The sequence below is a fragment of the Drosophila melanogaster genome, chromosome X, assembly GCF_000001215.4.
Source record: "Drosophila melanogaster chromosome X".
Lineage (NCBI taxonomy): Eukaryota > Metazoa > Arthropoda > Insecta > Diptera > Drosophilidae > Drosophila > Drosophila melanogaster.
Genome location: NC_004354.4, coordinates 16303541 through 16321071, shown reverse-complemented (window position 1 = coordinate 16321071; position 17531 = coordinate 16303541). Strand labels below are relative to the sequence as shown.

General features: G+C 44.6%; 5 protein-coding genes and 1 non-coding gene across 9 annotated transcripts; 3 read left to right on the top strand and 3 right to left on the bottom strand.

Moving 5' to 3' along the window:
- The first annotated feature begins 701 nt into the window (after positions 1–701).
- On the top strand, positions 702–3399 carry Cyp1 (Cyclophilin 1). Its single transcript, NM_078642.4, has 2 exons — positions 702–993; positions 2465–3399. The coding sequence occupies exons 1-2, from the start codon at positions 736–738 to the stop codon at positions 2888–2890; spliced, it is 684 nt and encodes a 227-aa protein (NP_523366.2). The 5' UTR covers positions 702–735; the 3' UTR covers positions 2891–3399.
- On the bottom strand, positions 3322–7363 carry SWIP (Strumpellin and WASH-interacting protein). The gene is made up of 9 exons (NM_132888.2): positions 7254–7363; positions 6675–7192; positions 6407–6613; positions 5250–6350; positions 4935–5187; positions 4726–4880; positions 4233–4659; positions 3963–4168; positions 3322–3902 (listed from the first exon to the last, which is right to left on the bottom strand). Exons 2-9 carry the CDS (start codon positions 7188–7190, stop codon positions 3459–3461), a joined length of 3309 nt encoding a protein of 1102 aa, NP_573116.2. The 5' UTR covers positions 7191–7192; positions 7254–7363; the 3' UTR covers positions 3322–3458.
- A 570-nt stretch (positions 7364–7933) lies between these two features.
- On the top strand, positions 7934–11255 carry CG9915 (uncharacterized protein). 2 transcript variants are annotated; one of them, NM_001272675.1, is made up of 6 exons: positions 7934–8124; positions 8190–9584; positions 9641–9794; positions 9854–10217; positions 10286–10693; positions 10765–11255. In NM_001272675.1, exons 1-6 carry the CDS (start codon positions 8106–8108, stop codon positions 10885–10887), a joined length of 2463 nt encoding a protein of 820 aa, NP_001259604.1. In that variant the 5' UTR covers positions 7934–8105; the 3' UTR covers positions 10888–11255. The 2 variants fall into 2 exon arrangements, with proteins under 2 accessions (NP_001259604.1, NP_001097000.1); NM_001103530.2 differs by having other exon boundaries at positions 10765–10971.
- Positions 11256–12384: 1129 nt separating this feature from the next.
- On the bottom strand, positions 12385–14040 carry asRNA:CR45485 (antisense RNA:CR45485). The gene is made up of 2 exons (NR_123930.1): positions 13374–14040; positions 12385–13264 (listed from the first exon to the last, which is right to left on the bottom strand).
- Had1 (beta Hydroxy acid dehydrogenase 1) lies at positions 12405–14160 on the top strand. 2 transcript variants are annotated; one of them, NM_001298391.1, is made up of 3 exons: positions 12405–12834; positions 12904–13282; positions 13525–14160. In NM_001298391.1, exons 1-3 carry the CDS (start codon positions 12797–12799, stop codon positions 14053–14055), a joined length of 948 nt encoding a protein of 315 aa, NP_001285320.1. In that variant the 5' UTR covers positions 12405–12796; the 3' UTR covers positions 14056–14160. The 2 variants fall into 2 exon arrangements, with proteins under 2 accessions (NP_001285320.1, NP_573114.2); NM_132886.3 differs by having other exon boundaries at positions 12679–12834.
- CG3679 (uncharacterized protein) lies at positions 13695–17202 on the bottom strand. Of its 2 annotated transcripts, none has more exons than NM_001272674.1 (3): positions 16930–17202; positions 16097–16819; positions 13695–15913 (listed from the first exon to the last, which is right to left on the bottom strand). In NM_001272674.1, exons 1-3 carry the CDS (start codon positions 17080–17082, stop codon positions 14858–14860), a joined length of 1932 nt encoding a protein of 643 aa, NP_001259603.1. In that variant the 5' UTR covers positions 17083–17202; the 3' UTR covers positions 13695–14857. The 2 variants fall into 2 exon arrangements, with proteins under 2 accessions (NP_001259603.1, NP_573113.1); NM_132885.4 differs by having other exon boundaries at positions 14150–15913.
- Positions 17203–17531: the final 329 nt, after the last annotated feature.

The window sequence follows — 17531 nt, the reverse complement described above, 5'->3', positions numbered from 1 at the left end:
AAATTACATTTAAAAGTTTGTAAGACTTAATACTGTAAAACACTATTATTAGTTATTAACTATAGTTTAAAATGGCAAAATAGAAAATGCGACACGCACAATTGAACTATCGAAACGTTAATATTTAAAACAAGTAATTTAAAATAATGAATACATGTATAAAAATAATTAATACATTTGTTTTTAAAAAGCTATAGAAATAGCTGCATATATGCTTTAACAATTTATGCTTAAAAAGTCTTTATAATAATCCTGTGATTTCGCCGTGATTTTTGGGTTTACAATGTGCTGTTTTAGAATAATGGTTATTTCAAAGTGACCACTATTTTTCAATTATCTTAATTTTTTAATAGTCTTGTGTTTATTTCAACTTTAAGTTTTATATTTTAATGGCTCTTTAAAAGCAAAAAAATATTTGATTTTTAGGAGTGATCGCTGATCACGATGCTGTAATTTTTTGTAAGATATTTACTTAACGAAGGCGAATGCGTTGTTTCGATTGGCGGTTTCAAATGAGCGCAAGTAAATGTATTTATTTATTATAAAAATTGTAAAAAGGGCGCATGAACGCGACCATTTATCCGTTTTGATGGGGGAATGGGCAGCACAAAGTGCGTTTATGGGCGCCCTAAAGTGATGTAACAATTGCTGCGACCGCAGCAGCAGCGAAACGCGCGGAATGGAACGCACGGAACGATATCGTAGTATCGTACATGCGGTCGCAAGCCATACACGATGGTCTCTTTTTGTGCAACTCTGATTCGACAGTTTCGGCACAGGTCGGCAGCGGCATTTCAGATTGCGGAGTCCGCCATTTTAGCTAACAAATCTATAACCCTAGCTTCGTCAGCGTGCAGTGTGAATAGGGGTCAGTTGCAGTTTGGAATTCAGATTGTTCGCGAATATTCGAAAGCGTCAAAGATGAGTACTTTGCCTAGGGTGTTTTTTGATATGACCGCCGACAACGAGCCCCTCGGTCGGATCGTCATGGAGGTGAGTTATTTGCCCTTTTTTTTTAATTTTAAACTTAAGTTGAGGTTTTTTTTTTTGTGACATTTGACCAGAAAGTGAAAAACACGTGATTTCCCATAAAGCCATTTCTTACGCCTAAAGCTAAGACTGTGTTTTACATTATTTGCCTCAGGTGATAAGTACATACCGTTTTTTTCTTTTTATTTTTACGGATTTAAAACTTGTACCAAATATACACACAGCGCAAACTCGCCCTCTAATTTATAAGCGACAAGTGCAATTACTTTCCATGACTAATTGCATGACAATGCGCTATGGGTAAATTTTCAATTTTCCAACCCAATTGGACAGGCGCGTTTAATCGGAAAATCTCTATAATTATCTCTACATCGCTGAATTTTGAGCAAACAGGCAAGCAGGAGCACCAACCCCCGCAAATCGGCCATTTGGTGGTATTATCTTTATAGAATGGAATTTTCCTTATTTTAATTGACGTGTCGGCAAACTTTGGCCGAAATGGTGTGCAATTTTTACCGGTATTTTATATGCATCTGTGCATGTGTGCTATATATGTACATTCCGGCGTGGTCTGCGTATGTGTGGCTCATACCCATACACACATGCAGATCAATACACGAACATAACCTCTAAGCGGTCACTCGCGTATGTCTGTATGTTCTTGTCGTGCTTGCATATGTACATGTGTGCATGCGGGTAATGTACGCGCAGATGTACAGTGTACACACAGAGATATTCGGGTGTGAATGCGCGAGTTCTGTAAACCCGTTTGCAAACATGAACTCACTATTAATTCCGCCGATGATGTAATGTACACCTAATTTTTGAATAGAGAAAAAGAATAGGAAACGCGAATGCTTGATGTATATTTTTAGTGGCCTGGGAATAAAGTCATTGCCCGCCAAGTAAACCAAGCCACATGTCTAGGATTTTCCTTCCAATAGGACATACATATGTACATACGCACACTTGAACATACATGCAGTGCGCGAAAAATTCTGCACTTCACGCCGAATTACTACACTAAACAATTGAAGATTTATAGAGAAGCGGCATTAGGAAAAGCATTTACTTGACTAATTTATACAATTGTCTCGATTACTGGGTGAATTGGAAAATTGCTCAAATTCTAGTGCATTTGCAAAGTTCTGTGCATTATATGTATTTTTTCCCTTGGTATAGATATGCACATACATATGAACATGCATATGTATATTATCAAAGGGCTAAAAATGGCGATGAAAAAAAAGCGGCGTCAAAAAACAGCTGATCATGTTTACTGCCGCTCAACATGAATTATACAGAAAATTGTCCAGTCCTCAAAAAAAAAAAGAAATAAATAAGCAAAAAGTAGTGGCAAGGTCATCCGAGTTCGGATAAACAAACCTTGAAGAACTGAAAAAGAGTCATACTTTGTTAGCATTAATTTCTTGTTTACTAACGAAATTTCTACCCTTTTGTTTGTATTTTGCAGCTGCGCTCCGATGTCGTGCCCAAGACCGCCGAGAACTTCCGCGCCTTGTGCACCGGCGAGAAGGGATTCGGGTACAAGGGCTCCATTTTCCACCGCGTCATCCCCAACTTCATGTGCCAGGGCGGCGACTTCACCAACCACAACGGCACTGGCGGCAAGTCCATCTACGGCAACAAGTTCCCCGATGAGAACTTCGAGCTGAAGCACACCGGCTCCGGCATCCTGTCGATGGCCAACGCTGGCGCCAACACGAACGGCTCCCAGTTCTTTATTTGCACTGTGAAGACCGCCTGGTTGGACAACAAGCACGTCGTCTTCGGCGAGGTCGTCGAGGGACTGGATGTGGTCAAGAAGATCGAATCTTATGGATCGCAGTCTGGCAAGACCTCCAAGAAGATCATTGTGGCTAACTCTGGTTCTCTTTAAGAAGGTGCGATGCAAAAGCAACAGCAACATTGCAAGAAGAAAAATCTGTTAAGACGAAAACCATTTGCATTTTCTCCAAAACATTTTTTTTTACCAATTACTGTACTGTAATATTACGAGAAAAATACATAACAAACCAACATATTTTCAATAGACATGTTGGGTTTCCTTTGGCCAATCAATTGTATGTGGGGGCCAAAAGTGAATAGAATTAGTGCCCACCAATGTCAGAAAGCGTTCAATTGGCTATATAATATGCATTAAATCTGTAACTTTAACATTTCCATTCACAAAAAAAAAAACAAAGAAGAAAAACAATGAGACGACAAGAGTCGAGAGGGGCTTAGAAAAATGTTTGATCTTTTGATGTTGGCTTACTTACTACTAATAATAGTATTAGTAATGCTGATTATCTAATTGCATATATATATATATATACCAACGTTCTACGCTATGTACCGGAATCGGAATTGTATTTTCGTCTTAATAAATCTGAATAAACGGCAACCAACTACTCAATTGTTTGTTGTCACTGCTGGGATCTTTGGTTTTGGTAAATGGACATATTTTATTGGAAGAATATTTCGGAGCTACTCAAGGTGGCGTACAATAGATTGTATTCATGCTCGTAGGCGTTCACATGTCGTTCGGTTATCGCCACTGTCTGGTGAAGCTTCTCGTCCAGCTGCTCCGGCGCCGTCCGCTGCTGGCCCGCCAAAATGTCGCGCACCTTGGAGCGCTCCGCGTTCAGGTGCTGCGTGATCGTCTGGCTCCAGCCCAGCTCATGGAACTCCGTCTGCTGGTTCAGCATGTTGAGGATGTAGACCAGGCCGATGGCGAAGCCATCCTCGAACAGCGAGATCTTGGTCTGGTCCTTTTTGTAGATCTTTAGCTTCTGCTTGACCCGGTAGTCAATGTAGTTCATGATGAGCGCCGGTGTGATGAGGTAGAAGGTTCGCAGGTGGTGGTTATGTGGATTGCACAAAAAGGGCTGAAAGCCTTGCAGAAGAAGCTGCAATATAAATCCATGGGTTAAGCTGGTTACCTAACTTGTTAAGATCGTAGACTGCACCTTGAAGTAATTTGTGCTATCGGAATAGCACTCCTTCATGTGACCCAGGCTCTTCTCGTACTCCCTGATGGAACCCTCCGTAGCCTCGTGCACTTTGGAGCCCCCGCAACTGAAGTTGCTGTCGAATCTGGTTTTATACGAGCGATTCCGGAAGTTGGCATTCTTGCTTCCAGCCTGCAGGAGGCGCACATAGCCAACAGCGTTGCCTAAAAGCAATATTTACGTTTATATTTTAAGCATTTTCTTGAATTATGGTCTTTAACCACCTACCGACTTGTGTGATAACCTTCCTGAAAAGATCCATATACGTCTCGCCATTGCTGGAGCAGCCTAGCCTTCTGATCTTCTTAAGAAAACTATCGGCGCGCTCATAGGGATACGACTGATAGGACTTGCTGTGCTTGTGCTCCGTGTGAAAACGCAGCTCCTTGAGCAGCCGCGACTTGATCTGCTCGTCGTGGAGGAAGGTGGAGAAGGTGTAAAACTTTTGGCGCAAAAACTGGTATATAAAGTTGACGGTGGTGTTGATGATACCGGTGCCGTGCGTCTGCACCGAGTTGGCCACGTGCCGGGTGCCAATGATGTCGAGGTGCTTGCTCCTGCTGTTCGTCTCCACGAACACCTGCAGGTTCATGTTGTAGGCATACGAGGAGGCGAAAGTGTGTATATTCCGCATGATCTGCAGCACGTCTATGCCCTTGAAAGTGGGAAAGAATTGTTTGGTTAATAGAAGAGATTGCTTATTGATGATTCAATTGGTTACCTGGTCAATTATCTGATTGGGCAGGTGGTCATCGATGGGTTGCAGCTGCAGCACCTTGTTGGCCAAATGACGCATCTTTTCATACGATTTCCAGTCGTGCGGAGCGATTGTCGTTAAGTTGTAGAACGTGGCAGTGAAATAGTTCTCAAGATGATCTAAAATATGTTAATGAATGGCATGATCTCTCAGTTTTGTAACCGATATCTTACCTTTTATAATATTGTAATCACCATCGTTTTCAACTGCAACTGCATTGATGCAGAGACGATAGTCTAAGGCACTTTGCTGGAATGGTTGATCCTGGCTCTGGAAGAGATGCGAAAGGGCCTCCACGCGCAGAAAGAACTCCAGGTGGTTGCTCAAAAACTCAATGATCAAGTCATTCGCTGATTGCTTGGGACACCTTGAACCCCTGAACATGGCCATGATCTTGTCCAGATGATGGCTCACCGACACGAGGTTCTGCCGATGATAAATGGCATAAACATGAAGTTGCTTTGCCAGAAACTGAGTAAGAAACCAACCTGCAAGGAGTAGGGATTGCGTTGGAGTTCGGTGTACTCCTTAAGCACCGAAGTGTCCAGAAACCAGTGATTATATACCAGACTCGAGGACTCCGACGTGTTAAGTTGTCCACCAATATTCCGCATAATGTCGCTGATACTATTAACACGATGTAGGATCGATTTGATCAACTTTTGATTGTCGGCGGGCAGGAGGCGATTATCTAGAAACTCCCCGAGGGCTAGATTTACGAAAGTCAAACGTTGCTTGCTCGGAAATCCCATAATGGACTTCTCGGCCAGCTTTATTGTGGCCAAAAAGTTGATCTTGCGCTGCAGCAACTTGAGGACAACTATCTTCTTTTTCGTTGTGTGCAGCAGGTGTATGACCTTTTGCTTCTGCCATTGTATCAGTGAGCTGATAAAGCGCACGAAATTGATTTGGTTTGACTCAAAGGTCTTCTGAATGACCTTCAGGTACTGCAGCAACCGAGAGACGACGATCCAATCGTTTCTGGTCATGGGCGTCATCAGAGCCACGTGCCGATTGATCAGCGCGACTGCCAGCAGGTTAACTTGATCGGCATAGGAGTGTCCATTGAGAATCAACTGCAGAAAAGTCTTGAGGTGTCCAAAGACTCCCACATCGAATACCCTTTGCATTTGGATGGACCACAGCGATAGTTGGACGCCCAATTGGCGACAGGTCCTCTGATCGCTAAGCCTAAACTTCTCCAATACTGTGCTATGAACTTTTGGGCCTTGTCCATCTTGCGATCGGGCTGAAGACTTCATCAGGGTTTTGGCATGTAGAGAGAGGAATCCGGAAGGCGACCAGAAAACGCTTCGGTTGAGAGGCACCTGCTTATGCCTGGCCACCAAATCGATCACATTCTTGACCAGTTTTCCCTCCATCTGGATGCCTAGCTCATGGACGACGACCACGAAGGTGGTAAGTCGAATAATGTGCTTGGGATCCTCATAGTTTTTAAGTTCGTTACTCGGATTCGCGTCGACGTCGAGAAGCTGCCTACGAATATAGGCATTGGAATGCTGGGTGATGGGGCTAACACTATTCAGGCCAAATTGCTTCTTCAATTCCATCAAATTGTCCAGTAGAATCTGTTTGGAAATATCCATGAAAGGGCGGTTACCATTCACGTTTTTCTTTGACTTACCCGAAAGAAATCCTTGGTGATCAGATTCTCTATATCCATTAGCGATGTACTAAGGCCATTGAGCTCCAAGTTCGCTGATTGGCTATTGGATAGGTTCATCAGCCACTTCTTGTACAGCGCCCACATGGTGGATATCTTCGATTGGTTCGCCAGTTCATTGAATACCACTATGTGTTCCAGTAACTCACTCATTGCATCAAAGACAGCCTGCAAGTTTCGACTTCAATTGGTTACTACACTTGAGATGTGAGTTCGATCGTTGACTTACGAATATGTGGACTTCATTGATGTCCATTGGGACGCTAACAGATGCGGCTATTTGTCTCCAAAGGTTTTGGAGTATCACAATCATGCGATTGAGCAAGAAGTAAACCTGGCAGAAGAAGTCCATGGAGCTGCTCATGCGGACCAAGGATCCCTCCAAGCCGGCGGAACCCTCGGATGTGTGGGTATGTGGCGGGAGCGTATCATCTAATCGAAAGTCGCTGAAAAGGAATGCCAGCTGGAACCGTTTTGCCTTCCTGGACAGATTTCTGCACTGATTGCACAGATTCGCCAGAGTTGTCAGCGGTTTATTGGCCACCAGCTCCGATTCCTCAAAGCTTCTGTCCGGAGCCATGGAATCGTTGCCCATAAAGTTTACCTCGACCACGGGCGACATATATACACACTGTGCAGACTCGGAAACATCCCGATTAGGCACTTTATCTCGCAATAATTTCAATTTCCCATCGTGCTCCGATATGAAGGAGCCGTAATCCCGTAGGATATCCTCGGCAAACATAGCTGAAATAGAAAATATATAGATAAGAATAGTATTCCATAGCTGATATCGGCGTTTTCATACACATAGAGCTTTGCTCTTCCTTCATGTCTACCAATTTTAAAAATATTATTGTTTTGGTTTTCTCATGGCAAATTTAGGGATGGGGCATTTCAAGTGGGTGGATTCCGATTCGATAACGCTAAATTCTCGATATCTTTTGTTTAAACAAGCGTAGTTAAAACCCAAAAACTGTGTAAAATCGAAAATCGCGATTAATTGAATGGAAAAGTTGGTAGCATGTCTATTCCGATAAATGATTTATTTATACAATTTATAAGCAAAAATAATCCTCAGATAATAAATTCATTTTATTTATATAAGAAGCAATATAAATTTTTGATTCAAGAAACAGCGGTAAAAATACATAATCGTAATGACTATGAATATATGCAATACCTAGTTTTCATTCTGACTTAACAAATTAAATCAATTTCTATAAGTTTGGTTATCGATTTCCAAGGATTAAAATCGTACTCCTTGACACGAATACCTGTACGTCGCAGTCTATTTTTAAAACAAGACTTTTGTCCATAAACAAATTTAATTTTGATATTTAAGTTTTGGACTTAAATGTTTTGTAGAATAAGTTATTTCGGATGTCTTATCATAGAAGTTTTGTTATCGATAACAAAAGGCTTGTCGTGTATAAGGGCCCTAAACAGCGTGTATGCATTAGTGTATGTGTACACACAAGCGTTGATGTTCCGTTTCCATTCGTTCCACTGGCCTTACAAATGCCGAGCAATAAAATCGCGTCGTATTTTATAAGTCATTGCAGGAATTATTTAATTTGAGCCTGAAAGCAGTTTGACCAACTGACTAGGCAAATTTGGTTGTGTACTACTAAAAATTTATAGGAATAATTAGTACGGCATGGAAACGTCTGAAATAGGTTGATTACCAAATTGATTCTTAATGGAAATTCTTGTTTAACCATTTTATACACTTAATTTTCAGAAAAGGCCGGCGGCGACGAAGCCGAGACCTTATCCGAGCCACTCGAGAAGACCACAACAGACACGGCCGCAAAAGCGGAGCTAAAGGAAATTCAAGATACCAATCCCGACGCAACCAATTTCGAGCCAGTATTGCCAGAGAAGAGCAAGAGCAAGTCTCCTTCGCCGGCACCCAAGAATGGTGATGATAATGCCGAGGCCATCGCCGATCGCTCGCGTAGTCGCAGTCGCAGTGCTACCAGGAAGAGCGCATCCCGCTCCAGAAGCGGATCCCATAAGTCCCGCAGCGGATCGGTGCACTCGGCAGCCAGTGGCCGGCGTTCGCGCAGTGGCTCCAAGCAGTCGCTAAACGGTTCCCGGCGGTCGCGGAGCGGCTCCGCTCCGTCCCGCAGTGGCTCCCGTCATTCTGGCGCAGCACCGGGATCGCCTGCTGGATCCAGACGTTCGCGCAGCGGCTCTAGACGATCCCGCAGCGGTTCTAGACAATCCCGCAGCGGCTCTAGGCGTTCCCGCAGTGGATCTAAGCAATCGCACCGCTCACGCAGTGGGTCTAAGCGATCCCGCAGTGGATCACGTCGCTCCCGCAGTGGCTCTAGGCGATCCCGCAGTGGGTCTAAGCAATCCCGTGGTGGATCGCGCCGCTCCCGCAGTGGGTCTAAGCAATCGCGCAGTGGATCACGTCGCTCTCGCAGTGGATCTAAGCGATCTCGCAGTAGGTCCGGTTCTAGACGCTCAAATGCATCGCGGAGCGGTTCTCGACGTTCGCGAAGCGGCTCTGTATCTAGACGATCTCGCAGTGGATCTGGATCAAGGCGTTCTCGAAGTGGCTCTAGGCGATCGCGCAGTGGATCTAAACGCTCCCGAAGTGGCTCCATTTGCTCCCGGAGCGGATCCAGGCGCTCTCGTAGTGGATCGGCGCGCTCTCGCAGCGGATCTCGCCGTTCCCGCAGTGGTTCTAGACGCTCACGCAGTGGCTCCAGACGTTCTAGGAGCGGATCGAGTCGTTCGCGCAGTGGTTCGGGCTCCAGGCGATCGAGGAGTGGATCAAGACGATCCCGCAGCGGATCCAGTCGCTCGAGAAGTGGATCTAGTCGCTCGAGAAGTGGATCCAGGCGCTCTAGAAGTGGTTCTAGACGTTCTAGAAGCGGATCCAGGCGCTCTAGGAGCGGTTCCAAGCGCTCTAGAAGTGGATCCAGGCGCTCCAGGAGTGGATCCAGGCGCTCCAGGAGCGGATCTAGGCGCTCCAGGAGCGGATCGAGGCGTTCTAGAAGCGGATCCCGCTCCCGCAGCCGCTCCATTAGCGGTGGTTCGCGAAAGGGTTCCCGGTCTCGTTCCGGTAGTGCCGCATCCCAGACAGCTTCCAGGCGAAAAAGACGGGCCATCAGCGAATCTGATGGTAAATATTGGCTACAACTTTAAAAGCACCTTAATTTATGTATTATTTCAATGTAGACGACGGACCGAAGGTGACAAAGAAGCGTGTAAAAATCACGGACACAGACAATGAAGAGGATGAGCAGGACAAGGGCATAGGCAAAGAGAAATCACAAGACAAAATCACAGAGAGCTCTGACGATGAGAACACACCAATTTCAAATGAACCAGAGTAAGACTTCGTTTCCTTCAGGCGAATAGATTTTAACCCCACATTTACTGCCATTGCAGGAACAGTAACTTTATTTCCGACTTTGATGCTATGCTCATGAGAAAGAAGGAAGAGAAGCGAGTGCGTCGGCGCAAGCGCGATATTGATCTGATCAACGACAACGATGATCTGATCGATCAGCTTATAGTCAGTATGAAGAACGCTTCGGACGACGACCGTCAGCTGAACATGATAGGTCAGCCGGCCACAAAGAAGATTTCCATGCTGAAGCAAGTGATGTCACAGCTGATCAAGAAGCACTTGCAGCTGGCCTTCTTGGAGCACAATATACTCAATGTACTTACAGATTGGCTAGCGCCCCTGCCAAACAAAAGTCTGCCATGTCTTCAGATACGCGAGAGTATTCTTAAACTGTTATCAGATGTAAGTGGCATGCTTAGATTATTATATATTATATTATGGCTTCTAATGTGTGGATTCTCCATCTTTAGTTTCCTACCATTGAAAAGGGACTTTTGAAACAGTCGGGCATTGGCAAGGCTGTGATGTACTTGTACAAACACCCCCAGGAGACCAAGTCGAATCGCGATCGCGCTGGTCGCCTGATTTCCGAATGGGCTCGGCCGATATTCAACGTTAGCTGCAACTTCTCAGCGATGAGCAAGGAGGAGCGTCAGGAGCGCGATTTGGCGCAGATGTCACGTCATCGGCATAAGAGTCCGGATACAGAGCCTTCCTCCAGCAGCAAAGCACCTACCTTAAATCAGACCCTCTCCAACGAGGACAAGATGCTGCGTCCCGGAGATCCCGGTTGGGTGGCTCGCGCTCGTGTTCCCATGCCCTCCAACAAGGACTACGTCATCCGCCCAAAGTCAACCGTCGAGGGTGAAGTCTCCGCGGTAAGTAGTCCAGCATAAAGCCCTGGCTTTCGCCTCCACTTATTCATTGATTCCATTGAATCTCATTTCAGTCGACAAAACGCAAGCCAAACCGCTACGAGAAGCACATGAAACGTTTCCTGGACTCAAAGCGACTGAAGGAGAGCCGCAGGGCCGTTGAGATATCGATAGAGGGTCGAAAGATGGCACTATAAGCAGCATTCTAGCTAACTTTAAATTAAATAATAGAACGAAATTAAAAAAAAAAATGTATATTTTTGAATATAACTAAACGCGAGAAACGCTGGCCTTTTGAATTTTTCGGGTCCATTTGAGGCATTGAAAACGATAAGCTAGAATCCAAAGTCAAAAGGAAAGAGATGGGAGATCCATGCAGGCCGCCATCTTATCAGGAAGCTAAATTAGCTACTAAATTAGTTGTAAATATGCACATGTGTAATTGAATTAATACGAATTCACCGATTAGATATTACAGCTTTCAGTTGGGCTGCAAAGTAGACTTAATTTAATTATTAGCTGCACTTTGCATTATTACATTAAACAAATAAAATAGTTAAGCAACAAAATAGCAATACAAATTTCACTTTTAACACACTAATCAGATTCTCTTCGTCTTTCCATACTGGCTTAAACAAAAAACGAGCAATTAAACCATTAATTAAAGATGGAAACGTTAATCCTTCAAGAGGATTACTTTTGTATACTCTTTCAAAGGTTATTATATTTTTAGTCTGGTTGCTTTCATATTAAGTTAAAAACACGAAGAAACCTTATGATTTGTATATTCATTGCAAATGAGAAAAGCAAGATCATGTTTTCCATTCTAATCTTAAGACGTCGCGTTTAATTTATTATGTGGAAAAAACCAAAGATTGGAGAAACTAAAAGTTAAATTTGTACCATTCCAGGTATATCTCGCACAAGAAATGAAGTGATAAATATGTCAGTAGAGATTAAACAAACTAAACTAAACAAACCAAATAGATCTTTGCATTTACAACTCACAAACATTTTTTAAGAATATTCTATAGACTATGGTTGCAATTTTGAACAGGCAGAGCATTGAAAAAACGTATATTTAGAATAGTTTTACAACGAAACGCTCGAATCAGATTGATAATACTTGACGTAGTTATTGCCATTTGCTCTACAAACATACATATTTACAATATTTTATTGCCTTATATTTAAGACAGCGAAAGCTTAAAAAGCTTAGTAAACAATTCGCGGGGTTATTTTTGTGCCGGTAGCAAATACATATGTACATACATACATAAATGCACGGACAATCACAAAGATACCCGCCGTAGTAGCTAAACTAACATTATAAAATGGCATTATTAATAAAAGTCAAATTAAGGGCATCTTGGCACAGTTTTGTCGTGTGACACCCGCTAGGAAATTGGTAGCTCCTTGAGAACTTTTGATGGACTATCTCACACACACAACCAGCCCCCCTTCCACCCACGCGAGTGGAAAATACCGGTTGGAAAAGGTACAGGTACCCGTCCTGCGTACCTAGCCAAGGTAAAAGCTATCAAAATGAAGTGTACCAATGCTGGCTTTTATAAGTTTAATTAACTGAGTTGCTTGCAGGGTTTCTTTTAATTAATTATGATTATAAATCAATTTCTGGACAATCATTTACATTTTCCTTGGCTTGCTAGCTAGCATATAGTATTTAACAAAAAATACATAATTTCAACAACTTTAGGGCCTGCATTCAAAGCCTAAATGCACTAAATGCAAGGTACGCGGCAGCTCAATGATGTGTATACAGCGCTGTGGGCGTGGCAGCATCGTCCAATTGCCCAACGGGGCGGCATTGTTATCGCACGGCCCACTATCTCCTCCGAAATCTCCAGCGACACCCATCAAGCGCGTCCGCAAACACCCCACAAACACTTGGGCTCGGGTCTCGTTCTCGTTTTTGGGTTCACCTCTGGCGTGGTTATCGCCGAATATTAAACCGGTTGCGCTGCCGTCTAATTGCTCAAACGCATGTACGCTGTGCCAAGTGGCGGTCGACAGCAATAGCTCCTCCATAGCTCCTTCTTAAATCCAACTCCACCGAAGTAAATCGGCAAAAGTAAATAAACAAAGATGTCGGCAAAGAACGAGAAAGTTGGCATTGTGGGCAGGTGAGTTGGAGCAGGAAGCTGTTATTCGCTAGGATATCCAGGTGCTGACTGGCGGTGTTACCATTCCAGCGGTCTAATTGGTCGCTCCTGGTCCATGCTGTTCGCCTCGGTGGGCTACCAGGTGGTGCTGTACGACATCCTGCCCGAGCAGGTGTCCACCGCTCTGACTGCCACGCAGAAGGAGCTGCAGGATCTGGAGGCCAAGGGCCTGCTACGCGGCAAACTGACCGCCGCCCAGCAATTCGCCTGCATCTCCGGCACCAACGACCTCAAGGAGCTGGTCAAGGGCGCCATCTTCGTCCAGGAGTGCATCCCCGAGCGTCTCGATCTGAAAAAGGCGCTCTACAAGCAGTTGGACGCCGTCGTCGGACCCAACACCATCCTCTCCAGCTCCACCAGCACTTTTCTGCCCTCCCTCTTCAGCGCGGATCTGAAAAACAAGGCCAATGTGAGTTGAATTCTTGAGATTAGTGAGCCATAGTATATCTCCACCTTGAGCTGATTACTTGGTAAAAAGAATAGTTAATCGTAATACATACAAACAGCTTATTGTTTTAAGAAACATTCTTAGCTGCAATTGCTTTAATTTAAAGCTGCGCCGTCCTTGTGCCCAATTTGATTCGCATTTATTTGGATTTCGATGTGATCGCCGCAATGACTAAGCCCAATTACGCTTGATTTCGTGAACAGGTTTTGGTCTCGCATCCCGTCAACCCACCGTACTACGTGCCTCTGGTCGAGATCGTGCCTGCGCCGTGGACGAAACCGGAATGGGTGAAGAAGACCCGTGCCCTGATGGAGGAGATTGGCCAGAAACCAGTTACGCTGTCGCGGGAGATCGAGGGCTTCGCCCTCAACCGCATCCAGTATGCCATCCTGAACGAGACATGGCGTTTGGTCGAGGCCGGCATCCTGAATGTCAAGGACATCGATAGCGTGATGAGCAATGGACTGGGACCGCGCTACGCCTTCCTGGGTCCCCTGGAGACGGCCCATCTGAATGCCGAGGGCATGGCCAACTATTTCGAACGCTACTCGAACACCATCTATGCGGTTAGCGAGACAATGGGACCGACACCGAAAATGGAGGGCCCCGTCGCCGTCGAGGTGGCCAAGCAGCTGGGCGAGATGGTGCCGCTGGATCAGTTGGCCCAACGCCGCAACTACCGCGACAACTGCCTCACCCAGTTGAGCATTCTCAAGAACAAGCTCAACCAGTAAACTCATTATTATCTTGCTGCTGCGTTTTTTTTTTTTTGTTTTTTCTTCATTGTTGTGATATGCTAGCGCCACATACGTTAAATATACGGAAATTGCTTAACTGATAATCTCTTTTTATTGAATTATTCCTCGCTGGTCTTTCAAGACAGCTGCGAAAAGCGAAATTAATAGGGAGTGTGCTTTGCAAGCTACTAGTTCTAGGTATTACATCAATGGACAAATCCTTAAAACGTAGGATACTTGTGGTCAAACGGCTTCACCTGCCTCTTAAATGCTATTTTTATTCTCTTCTGATATGCTTGGCTTACTATTAAATCTCTTCTTTAATCAACTCCACTTCAGTGGAATTTCAAAAACATAGGGAAATGAGAAAGGGATTTCAAGCACTATGAGTTCGCAAGGTAACTTAGTGGGTTAGTGAGTAGTTAACAAAGATAAATTAACTAATTAGTTCGTTCAGTTCGAGTGGAAATTAAATATAAAGTACTGGCTCCACTGCTAATCCGTTTCGAAACGAAAACTAATTTGCTAACGTTTAGTATGGAGTGCAGACTGCATATCAGTTCGCTTTATCTTGTGACGTCGGCCAAAAAAAAAAAAAAGGAAAAACAAATGGAACAAACAAAAATATATGGGGGAGATAGCCAAGCCGTTTTCACATTGTCGGTTTATCTGCAAGGTTAAAAACTTGACCTCAGACATCACATTCGAATTCACTTTCAGGCGACATTGCGCCACCGCCCACGGGCCAAGGAAGTGCTCCCCCATTCCCCATTCCTACGCAATGCACGCTCTCTATCCTCTAGCCGGAACCGCTCTTCTTGCAGAAGCTCGGCCCCCTAATGCTGGGCGTCGAATAGGAGGTATTTGACAGGGATCCCGATCCTGCGGTCATGGCCATTGGCTTCAGGGATCTGCGCTGCTGGGTGCGCATTTGTGGCAGTGGTGTGCTCGTGCAGGATATGTTTTGGGCGGGTTTGGTCCTCGATGAGATGGGCGTTTCGGGTACACGCGGATGGAACGGATTCAGGTAGGTGGAATCGTTGCTTGCGGTCACTTTCATAATGGGAACCACCGGCTTGATGGGCTTCGTCGCCTTAACACTTCCACTGGGTTTGGACACCGATTCGTTTATGGCTGGATTCCTCAAGCGGCTGCTCATTAGAGTACGCCTGTTCTCGTAGGCCTTTGTGGACGGATTACTTGGCGTGGAGAAGGAGTTGCTCCTCTGGCGAAAGGCAGCTGCTGCACCCATCGGCCCAACAGTGGCTGTGTTCTTGGTCTCCTTGGGCGGCGGAAGATTCTCCACCTGGCGATCGGACTTCAGGACTTCCCGGGGCAGCTTAGACTTGTCCTGAATGGAAAGCGACGACGATCGACGGCGCATTGAGCCCGCCGCATTGGTCTCACGTAGAGGCATTGGCTTAGTCTTGGCCACGTTGCTCGTTGTGTATGCTACCTGAGTGCTGCTGTAGTTGCTGGGGTTCACCAACAGTATGACTGTCCTGGGATCAAGTCCCTGCTGTTGTTCATGATCACTGATCCCCGTGTTTGCGAGTTTGTGCCGCTCCAGCAGTTCGTTAATCTGTTGAGCGAGTGTTTCGTCGACCAACTCCGTCATAAATGGCTCCTTTTTGGCTACTGACACGGGCGGTATCGAAGGTATCGATGGTATTGATGGTATTGATGGTAGAGATGAAAGCAAGTCCTTATCAAATGCATCTAGTCGCGATTCGCCATCAAACGTGGCTGTTGAACAGACCATGGCATCGGGAAAGCTTTGAACGTTACTGCCTGGTACATCGATCTCCTCCTCCTGTATGTGGTTAGCATCCAGGGAACGCTTTGTCTTTGTGCCCTGAATTTGAGAATTACAAAATTGTATTAGGGGTTTTTTTTTTGCTATTTTTTTTAGTAAGTTATAAGACAATCAAGCGATATGATATTTGCAGTGAAAATGAATAGATTGTTTATATCACAGAAATTAAAATGAAATCTATGCCTTTACAAATAAGGGCTATATTGTAATGTAACTACTTACTTGAAGTTCGAGATCGAATGTTCCTTGGCGGGTGTATGAGTATAGCGATGGTATAGTTGATTCGGCTTTCCTATCATCCGGACAAGAGCCACTGGGTCCGAAGATGACCGCGGCAATGGATTCAATTGCCGAGTCAAACAAATGCCACTTCGACCTCTCGACGTGTTCGTGTGCCAAGATCTTCAGCTGTTCCAGGAGCTGGCTCAAACTCTTGCCATTTGATCGGTTTTCGATTGTTGTCTGTGGACTTTTCTGACCCTCCTGAATCACGACATCAATTTTGTTTACGTTTCCGTGATTGTCTTCGGCTATTGCCTTGGATTCTGCATTGTTTAGCGCGTCTAGGATCGGAATGCGTAGCATTTTGAGGTCTTCCTCGAAATTGATACTGGTGGACAGGACGTCGTCGTCCTCAATAAGCTTCAGTGGTGACTCTGCCGCTAGCATCTGCAGGTTTTCGTTCAGTATTGTTCTTTCAAACTCTGTTTTGGATCGACTATGGGGTGGGGTGTTGATCACGGATCGCGAGGCATTAAGTTTGAGGAGCTGCTTCTGGAATGAGCTGTTCGAGCGCTTCTTTTGGGTTGTTTCACCTGATCCTGGTGCGGACGCATTCGCTGTGTCCGTCTGCATGCAAACCGGAGGACTCTCGCTCTCAAGATCCGGATACTGTCGTTCGGCACTGGACACCTTTTCCTTGATCTGCGACGTCAAGGTCATGCCCTGAAATTTGGCACAATTGAGTTTTTAGTGAGCTGTACGAATATGAATACAACTGGTAGACCCTTTTTGCAGCCAATTGGGTATCCCAGTGGCATGCAACCTAACCTTACCTTGATGCAAGCTTCCTTCTCCATCAGATCGAAGGGATCGTAGGGCACCTCAAAGTTCGTGGCCACCACAGAGTCCTCCGGCTCTTCGTGCAACGCCTCCTTGCTGGGCTCATCCCATTCGGTCAGGTCAATTAGATTTCGGACATCACACATCTTCGCATGAACACAAATATCAACAATTTCAGGATAGAAACTAATACAAAAAAACTTCGAAACAACGCCGTGTTTGGCGCTACTACGACTGTATGGGTAAAAAGTTATCGATATACATATGTTACCTGAGCCACGGTTTTCACCTGCAGCTTTTATAGTCAGTTCACACAGGTTCAGTGTCGATAACGATAGCAACTTTTTTACGTGATTTAATTATTGCTAAAGTATTTTATATTTTTATAAAATTTTTATTATTTATAAAAAATCCATTTTATAAATTTTTTAAGTTATGAAAATAAAACAATAAGACTATTTGGTACATACATTTTGTATCCATTACCGGATAATTTAAATCATAAAAATAAAGACATTTATTACGCAAAAAAAGGAACATATTTAAATAATTGTGTTTTAAAATCAGATTTATAAAAGATTTAACGTACGACATT